Source organism: Oncorhynchus mykiss, chromosome 18 (assembly GCF_013265735.2).
Source record: "Oncorhynchus mykiss isolate Arlee chromosome 18, USDA_OmykA_1.1, whole genome shotgun sequence".
Classification (NCBI taxonomy): Eukaryota; Metazoa; Chordata; class Actinopteri; order Salmoniformes; family Salmonidae; genus Oncorhynchus; species Oncorhynchus mykiss.
The window spans coordinates 36,930,377-36,939,929 of record NC_048582.1 but is presented as its reverse complement, the minus strand read 5'-3'; the positions used below and the strand labels follow the sequence as shown (position 1 = coordinate 36,939,929).

The 9,553-nt window shown below is 41.7% G+C and overlaps 2 protein-coding genes and 1 non-coding gene across 7 annotated transcripts in view; 1 reads left to right on the top strand and 2 right to left on the bottom strand.

Moving 5' to 3' along the window:
- Positions 1-281: 281 nt before the first annotated feature.
- zgc:114119 (Med30 domain-containing protein) lies at positions 282-8,630 on the top strand. The gene is made up of 5 exons (XM_021571825.2): positions 282-435; positions 3,690-3,921; positions 7,188-7,346; positions 7,669-7,758; positions 7,869-8,630. Exons 2-5 carry the CDS (start codon positions 3,697-3,699, stop codon positions 7,962-7,964), a joined length of 570 nt encoding a protein of 189 aa, XP_021427500.1. The 5' UTR covers positions 282-435; positions 3,690-3,696; the 3' UTR covers positions 7,965-8,630.
- On the bottom strand, positions 3,403-3,472 carry trnaa-ugc. Its single transcript has one exon. It is a non-coding gene; the product is annotated as a tRNA-Ala (tRNA).
- Positions 8,192-9,553, bottom strand: part of ext1c (exostoses (multiple) 1c) — a 76,611-nt gene continuing 75,249 nt past the window's right edge. For all 5 annotated transcript variants that reach the window (XM_036952643.1, XM_036952642.1, XM_036952645.1 and 2 more), the window contains exon 12: positions 8,192-9,302. In XM_036952643.1, coding sequence (XP_036808538.1) covers positions 9,114-9,302 — 189 coding nt within the window. In that variant the 3' untranslated portion in view covers positions 8,192-9,113. The remainder of the gene's footprint in view (positions 9,303-9,553) is intronic.

Sequence of the window (9,553 nt, the reverse complement as noted above, 5' to 3'; positions counted from 1 at the left end):
CATTTACAAATGCTATAACTTGTGGCATTAATAGAACAAAAAAAATATTTTCTTTATAACAAATCATTTTATTTATGGTTAGTACTGCTGAATTTAAGAGTGTATATGTTTTTATTCCACAGTCTTATTGAATAAGATGGCACCTTATTTGTAGGACAATTCTGAGTTTGGGAATTGTGATTTATTATGGTATGCCTTAAATTCAAGATATGGACTGTGCCTCTAATCATTGCTCTCTATGCTTGTACTATCCCCTAGTGGATAAATGTACTACTACAGTCCCATAGAAGCCGGAAGTGACGTGTTTGACAAGCTAACGCGGTTGTCTTCTTTGAAAGAGGCTGTTGAGTCGTCGGAACAACACATTTACAAATAAAACAGACACGTAGCTACGATAAGTCACAGCTGACAATTGTAAGGACACCATTTTACACCGTAAGTTTATGTATTTTTTAATTTTCACTCGCATGCTTCACAGTATTTAATTCATCCTTTAGCAAGCTAACACGTTAACTAGCTAGCTATGGCTAACATAATCACGCCGCTTGTTTAATTTAGCTAGGCGGGAGTCGACGCTATCCAAGTCTAGACCGTTCATGATTCTCTTTGGTATACAATTAATTTACACACGTTTCTATTCCATGAATAACTAGCTAACGTTAGCTTAGTAGCCCTTGGTCGAGACTCTCAATCCCATTACACAGAAGAGTCGTTGAACTCATTCGTCTTCGGTACTAGTAGTAATAGTGTGCAATTGTAGCCAATCGGCAGGCACGCCCCCCCCCCCCCCCCCCCCCCCCCCTCAGCCTATCGTTCAAAAAAAGGTTAAAACGGTGTGTGTTTTGAATTTGTGAGATTATTTTTAATGTGATTTGAAAGTACAGGGATATATACAGTACCACATTTGAGAATCGATTCACGTGTAGATGGAAGTATTTGGCTGTTTTGGCTTCCAGAGCCAATTCTCCTTTAAACAGAACATGCAAGGTCCTTGGACCATAATGAGTAACATTAAGCTCATTTAGTCCATTATTGGGCTAGCAAATTAGTAGCTAGCATAACAAGGGTGCTGTTAATTAGATTGACATAGTCCTCTTTAAAGTGAACTCTGTGGTAAAAACAAACGAAAAGCTAAAGAGTTGTTCTCTTTGTATTCAAGCTGGCCTTGCCTTTAAATGAGGACTCAACTCTTTTGCCAGTTCACTTCACCTATTTTGTGATCCGAGTCATCTTTGCATTCACATTGCTCTGTTTAGAAAGGAACCAAGATCTTTTCCCAACATTCACTCAATACACTGGGTTTTTTACAAAGTGCAGGACAAGCTATTCCATCAGAATGTGTTATTGGACAGCTAGCCATACCATATGCCTACTTACATTTTGAAAACTAATCGATTGCATTTGCTTAAGATGAGTCATAATAATTGTAATCAGAAGATACTTTTAACTTGTAAATATTATTGGTAACAGATTACATAATGCTGTAATTGAAAATTGTACATCCAATGTAGGCTACCATCCCTTTAAGGGTACAAAATCCATTTTAGCTCTATGTTGTGATTCTCACCAAATAGGTTGTCTTTTCACACTATTCAACCCCCACAATTGAATAAGCAGTTTATGAAGCTCTCTTAGCCTATAGATCACATATTGCAAACAAATCATCTGAACTGAAAACTCCTTGCATTTTAGAATTTCTGTGCATCCTTGACTATTTACATAATTACTAATCATGTTTTTTCTGCAATACTGCTCATTAGAGGTCAACCGATTATGATTTTTCAATACCGGTACCGGTTATTGGAGGACCCAAAAGGCCGATACCGATTAATTGGCCCATTTTTTTAAACATTTATTTTTTATTTGTAATAATGACAATTACAACAATATTGAATGAACACTTATTTTAACTTAATATAATACACCAATAAAATCAATTTTGCCTCAAGTAAATAATGAAACATGTTCAATTTGGTTTAAATAATGCAAAACCAAAGTGTTGGAGAAGAAAGTAAAAGTGCAATATGTGCTATGTAAGAAAGCTAATGTTTAAGTTCCTTGCTCAGAACATGAGAACATATGAAAGCTGGTGGTTCCTTTTAACATGAGTCTTCAATATTCCCAGGTAAGAAGTTTTAGGTTGTAGTTATTATAGGAATTCTATAACTTTTTTTTCCCTCTATACCATTTGTATTTCATTGACCTTTGACTATTAGATGTTCTTATAGGCACTTTAGTATTGCTCGAACCAGCAACACAACGACAACAGCCACCATCGAAGCAGTGTTACCCATGCAGAGCAAGGGGAACAACTACTAGAAGGCTCAGAGCGAGTGACGTTTGAAACGCTATTAGCGCACGCTAACTAGCTAGCAATTTCACTTCAGTTACACCAGCCTCATCTCAGGAGTTGATAGGGTTGAAGTCATAAACAGAGCAATGCTTGACGCACAACGAAGAGCTGCTGGCAAAACGCACGAAAATGCTGTTTGAATTAATGTTTACGCGCCTGCTTCTGCCTACCACCGCTCAAGTCAAATACTTATATGCTCAGTCAGATTATATGCAATGCAGGACACGCTAGATAATATCTAGTAAGATCATCAACCATGTGTAGTTAACTAGTGATTATGATTTATTGTTTTTTATAAGAGAAGTTTAATTCTAGCTAGCAACTTACCTTGGCTTACTGCATTCGCATAAAAGGCAGTCTCCATGTGGAGTGCAACGAGAGAGAGGCAGGTCGTTATTGCGTTGGACTAGTTAACTGTACGGTTGCAAGATTGGGTCCCCCGAGCTGACAATGTGGATATCTGTCATTCTGCCCCTGAACGAACGAGGCAGTTAACCCACCATTCCTAGGCCGTCATTGAAAATAAGAATGTGTTCTTAACTGACTTGCCTAGTTAAATAAGGGTATATATATATTTAAGAAATTGGCAAATCGGCGCCCAAAAATACTGATTTCCAATTGTTATGAAAACTTGAAATTGGCCCTAATTAATTGGCCATTCCGATTTAATCGGTCGACCTCTACTGCTCATCATAATTTTCTCTTTTTTTTGGCACCAATGTGAAGGGCTATGGCAGGGTGTTGCAGTAGCCTAGTGTGTGGTGTGGGAATAAGGACAAGTGAACCTGGGGAGCTTTGTGTTCTAATTGCCCTAAAACAGGAAACAGAACGTAACTCTGACCCCTCAAAAGAGCTGCAAAAGCAAACCAAACTGAGACCATCTCGAGAGGTGGTCTGAGTTCGGTTCGCATTTGTGGCTCTTGAGAGGCCGAGTTCCAACACTGCACAAAAATTAAGCGAACTGTCTGAAAGAGACCAAGTGTGAAAACACCTGTAGTCATATAGCAGACCACTCTTATCCAGAGCCCACAGTTTTATACTTTTTGTACTGGTCCCCCGTGGGAATCAAACCCACAACCATGGCATTGCAAGTGCCATGCTCTACCAACTGAGCCACACAGGTTAATGCCTCCCCCAAATATCTTTAGCTTGGTTTAACAAATCTTTTAAGTAAAGCAGTATCCTTTTGATTTTTATATTTGATAAAAGCTTCTTGTGCAAATTTGCAAATTAGTGCTTGCTTACCTGTGAACTCCATTGTGCCACACCCCCTCTCACCCTTTGACCTCCCTCCCCATTCCCTTCCTCCACTTTGAGTCCCTCTACCCCTCCCTAGGTCCCATATGGCTACACCCTTACCTCAAAAGGGGCCTGGTCTGGCTGGTATGCTCTCCCAGCAGCAGCAGTCCCACCTGCCCCCAGGCTTAGGCCCCGGCCAGCCTCCCATGCTCCCTCAGGGAGCCCTGAGAGAGATCTCCCCTGTGTTCCTCTGTCGAATCGGTCAGGAGACCGTCCAGGACATCGTCACACGCACCATGGAGATCTTCCAGATCACACGAGCCACACAGGTAATGCCAGTGTTTCCCAAAGGTTCGACACATTAATTTGATACATTATGCTTTCACATCATATGTATTCAAATCCGTGTCTCATTTAAATGTCTGCTGATATGGGTGTTTGGGGAGAAATATTTCACCTGATGAAATTAAGGTTAGTTAAAATGTGCTGTCTGTCAGTCTCATCGAGTGTGTGTGTGCCCCCCCCCCCCAATAGAGATTCAAAATAATACTGTTTATAGTGTGTATATATGCGCAGTACCAGTCAAAAGTTTGGACACACCTACTCATTCAAAGGTTTTTCTTTATTTTTACTATTTTCTACATTGTAGAATAATAGTGAAGACATCAAAACTATGAAATAACACATATGGAATCATGTATTAACCCCAAAAATATACTTTATATTTGAGATTCTTCAAAGTAGCCATCCTTTGCCTTGACAGTTTTGCACACACTTGGCATTCTCTCAACCAGCTTCATGAGGTAGTTACCTGGAATGCATTTAAATTACAAGTGTGCCTTGTTAAAAGTACATTTGTGGAATTTATTTTGTTCTTAATGCGTTTGAGCCAATCAGTTGTGTTGTGACATGGTAGGGGTAGTACACAGAAGATAGCCCTATTTGGTAAAATACCAAGTCCATATTATAGCAAGAACAGCTCAGAAAACAATGCAAAACAACAGTCATTACTTTAAGACATGAAGGTCAGTCAATGTGGAACATTTCAAGAACTTTGAAAGTTTCTTCAAATGCAGTCGATATAACCAAGCGCTACGATGGAACTGGCTCTCATGAGGACCGCCACGGGAAAGGAAGACCTCAAGTTACCTCTGCTGCAGAGAATAAGTTCCTTAGAATTACCAGCCTCAGAAATTGCAGCTCAAATAAATGCTTCAGAGTTCAAGGAACAGACACATCTTAACATCAACTGTTCAGAGGAGACTCCGTGAATCAGGCCTTCATGGTCGAATTGCTGCAAAGAAACCACTACTAAAGGAAACCAATAATAAGAGACTTGCTTGGGCCAAGAAACACGAGCAATGGAAATTGGACCGGTCCAAATGAGACTTTTTGTTCCAACTGCCATGTCTTTGTGAGACGTAGAGAAGGTGAACGGATGATCTCCGCATGTCTTGTTCCCACCGTGAAGCATGGAGGAGGTGGTGGGATGGTGTGGGATTTGCTTTGCTGCTGACACTCATTTAGAATTCAAGGCACACTTCACCAGCATGGTTTCGACAGCATTCTGCAGCAATACGCCATCCCATCTGGTTTGCGCTTAGTGGGACTGTCATTTGTTTTTCAACAGGACAATGACCCAACACACCTCCAGGTTGTGTAAGGGCTATTTGACCAAGAAGGAGAGTGATGGAGTGCTGCATCAGATGACCTGGCATCCACAATCACCCGACCTCAAACCAATTGAGATGGTTTCTGATGAGTTGGACCGCAGAGTGAAGGAAAAGCAGCCAACAGTGCTTAGCCTATGTAGGCACTCCTTCAAGACTGTTGGAAAAGCATTCCAGGTGAAACTGGTTTACAGAATGCCAAGAGTGTGCAAAGCTGTCAAGGCAAAGGGTGGCTACTTTGAAGAATATAAAATATATATTTGTTTTAACTTTCTTGGTTACTACATGATTCTATGTGTGATTTCATAGTTTTGATGTCTTAACTATTATGTTACAATGTAGAAAATAATACAAATAAAGAAACCCTTGAATGTATAGGTGTGTTCAAACCTTTGACTGGTAGTGTGTGTGTGAGATTTTCACACACACTACCATACAAAAGTTTGGGGTCACTTAGAAATGTCCTGGTTTTCCATGAAAACATACATGAAATCAGTTGAAAAATGAATAGGAAATATAGTCGACGTTGACAAGGTTATAAATAATGATTTTTAATTGAAATAATAATTGTGTCCTTCAAACTTTGCCTTCGTCAAAGAATCCTCCATTTGCAGCAATTACAGCCTTGCAGACCTTTGGCATTCTAGTTGTCAATTTGTTGAGGTTATCTGAAGAGATTTAATCTCATGCTTCCTGAAGCACCTCCCACAAGTTGGATTGGCTTGATGGGCACTTCTTACGTACCATACGGTCTTCCCTAAATAGTTCTTGCATAGGTTGGAGCTGTGCTTTTGGTCATTGTTCTGTTGTAGGAGGAAATTGGCTCCAATTAAGTGCCGTCCACAGGGCATGGCGTTGCAAAATGGAGTGATAGCCATCAAGATCCCCTTTACCCTGTACAAATCTCCCACTTTACCACCACCAAAGCACCCCCAGACCATCACATTGCCTCCACCATGCTTGACAGATGGCGTCAAGCACTCCTCCAGCATCTTTTTATTTTTCCTGCGTCTCACGAATGTTCTTTGATCTGAACACCCCAAACTTAGATTCGTCTGTCCATACCTTTTTTCCCAGTCTTCCTCTGTCCAGTGTATGTGTTCTTTTGCTCATCTTAATCTTTTCTTTTTACTGGCCAGTCTGAGATATGGCTTTTTCTTTGCAACTCTGCCTAGAAAGCCAGCATTGCGGGTACTATTTAATGAAGCTGCCAGTTGAGGACTTCAGGCTTCTGTTTCTCAAACTAGACACACTAATACTTGCCCTCTTGCTCAGTTGTGCACCGGGGCCTCCCACTTCTCTTTCTATTCTGGTTAGAGTCAGTTTGCGCTGTTCTGTGAAGGGAGTAGTATACAGCGTTGGTCAAGATCTTCAGTTTCTTGTCAGGCTATTCCATGTGAGAAATTGCAGAGTTTCAAAATACATTTGTTTCTGGCCGTTGTGAGCCTGTAATCGAACCCAAAAATGCCAATGCTCCAGATACTCAACTAGTCTAAAGAAGTTGTATTGCTTCTTTAATCAGAACAACGGTTTTCAGCTTTGCTAACATAATTGAGAATGGGTTTTCTAATGATCAATTAGCCTTTTAAAATGATAAACTTGGATTGGCTAACACATGTCATTGGAACACAGGAGTGATGGTTGCTGATAATGGAGCCTCTGTAGATATTCCATTAAATATCAGCCATTTCCAGCAACAAAAGTAATTTACAACATTAACAATGTCTACATTGTATTACTGATTAACTTGATGTTATTTTAATGGACACAAATTGTGCGTTTCTTTCAAAAACATGGAAACGTAAGTGACCCCAAACTTTTGAGTGTGTGTGTATTACCAACATACATACACACTGCCGTTCAAAAAGATACACACTATTTAGCGTCATTCTGTGGTTATCCCCCCCTCTTTCCCCATCTATCAGTTGCCTAACGGGGTGACCCAGAGCCAGGCTGTGTATCAGGACCGCTTCGGGAAACTCCAGGAGCACCTCCGTCAGCTCGCCCTGCTTTTTCGCAAGCTCCGCCTTCTCTACGAGCGCTGTGTTGAGATGACCTCTGACCTGCAGGAAGAACCCTCAGAGGTAGGGCTCAATTAAATCTATGTAAAAAAATTATTCCATTGACCTTTCGCTCTACTGAGTCTATCCAAGCTGTATTGGGCTGGCTTGGTTATGCATTCACCATAGTTGCTGGAACTATGCTGGTATGGATCATGTGAAAAATTAAATATCCGAGCCAGCACAGTACGATTCGGCCCTCTAGTGTTTGTCTTTCTGGCTATACACAAGCTCTACTTGTTTTTCTGTCTGTACTTTGTCACCGTTGACAGTATATTGTCCTGTAGTTGGTTTATGTGTGCCAATGATGTGATGAACTTAGTGTATCACACGTCTGTCTTTCCAGCTGGTGCCATATGTAAGGGAGGAGATGGCCCCTGTGAGAGTGGAGCCCTGCAGTCCGGCTGTAAGCCAGGAGAGACGAGAAGTGCTGGAGGTTTGTGACATGTCCACTTCGTCTGTATGTCACTGATTCAATAGTTAGTACAGAGATGTTACATTCCCTTGAATCTGATTGGGTTCGGTGTGTCATGGTCCCTCTCACAGAAGATGAGGCAGAAAAACCAGGAGATGAAGATTCTGATGGACCAGATGAGGAACCTGTTATGGGACGTCAACGCCATGCTGACACTCAGGAAATGATATCACAGATGAACTCTCCCTCACTGCACTTCACGATGCCCTCCCACTAGGGGCCATGGGTTTTTCCTGACCCAGAAAACTCTTGGCCCTAGTACCTCCAACCATTGTTGTACTTGTGTGAGACAGACTGCTAGAAGCTTTTGGTGATCTACCTTTACAGTATGGTGCTTTCAGAGACATTGAATGAACTGAGTTTACTACAAATGTTTTGTACTGTCAGTATCTTCTTTTTTTTTTTTTTTACTCCGATATTATGAGTTCAGACTTGCCAAGCCTTTTTTTTGAGTGGTAAGCAACGACTCAGGACCAGCTAAATAAACTTGAAATCAGTGTTGTGAATTTTACTCAGTGCACAAAAGGCTGATCTAGTATCAGCAAAAAAATCTGCCCTTATTCTTTGTGTCCCAACTAGTGACTGTCACCTGTAAGCTGAGTTGAAGACAATGGGATCTCATCGCCACTGGCAGCTATTTATCTCAGGTGTTTGTGTGTTTTAGCATTATTCTTGAGGTTAGCTTCCTGAGTGCTGGGCAACACCCCCCTGCTTACCTTAAGGGTTAAGAACCTTGCATGCCGACTGCTGTGGAAGTGTGAATCTATTTTTGTACACTGCGCATGATCTCGGAGAAAGCACAAGCAATAGGTCTTTTTCTACAAAATAAATACGTTGTGAGAAATGTCTGCTTTGCCTTGGATACTTTTAAGGGTCTGGTGAATGCAGTTGAAGTGATGCTTTGTGATGTCAGAAGTCTACCTGTTTTAAAATCTGCCGTTTGCACTGTTTTTATTGGTCTTATAGTTACGTGAAATGAACCAATCGCTGTGCGACATTCTCAACTCGCCGGTGTACTGTAGAAATACACCAGCTGGAGTGCACTGCACCATTAACTGTCCACTTGGCGCCTTCCTTTGATATGAAGTTCCACTCCATTCAAACTGCAATGGGAGTGAGTGGCATCTTCTAGTGTTCATTCACCGAGGACATAAGGCTTCCTCCATATGTTTACTCCTCCAATAGCCTGTTGTCTCAGACCCCTGGAGGCGGAGTCTCTCTTAGCTTTAGGTCCCCTCCCTCCTTTTATCACCAGGCTCTGTCTACATTTAACCACCAGACCAGGCCTCCACACAGTGTTTCTGTCTCGGTCCCCATCATGCACGTTCCAGGTCCTTGTACTTCTTGCGCAGGACAGACACCTGGTCCTTGAAGAGCAGGGGGTCCAGGCGGAACTGGGAGTGGACCAGGGGCATGTAGCCGAACCATCTGGCAAAGCTGTTCACACACTCCTGTCTCTGGATAAAGTGCTCTGGGTTGGCCCACGGAGCGCTCATCTTCGTACCCTGGGAGGATGAAAGATGTGGAGAGAGAAGAGGGTGAGTTAGAAACCCAGGTCGTCGTACGCACATAACATTAACGTACAGACGGAATTATGGTTCTGTATACCGTGGGAATGTACACTAATGTAGACTATTACTGGTATCACAATTTCTCAATCTTTGTTATAGGCTGATAAGGATGTTGTACAGTGTATTGCCTGTCAGAAAACTAGGGAACTGCTACAAATAGGGTTGTTCTTATCTCCGACAGAGTC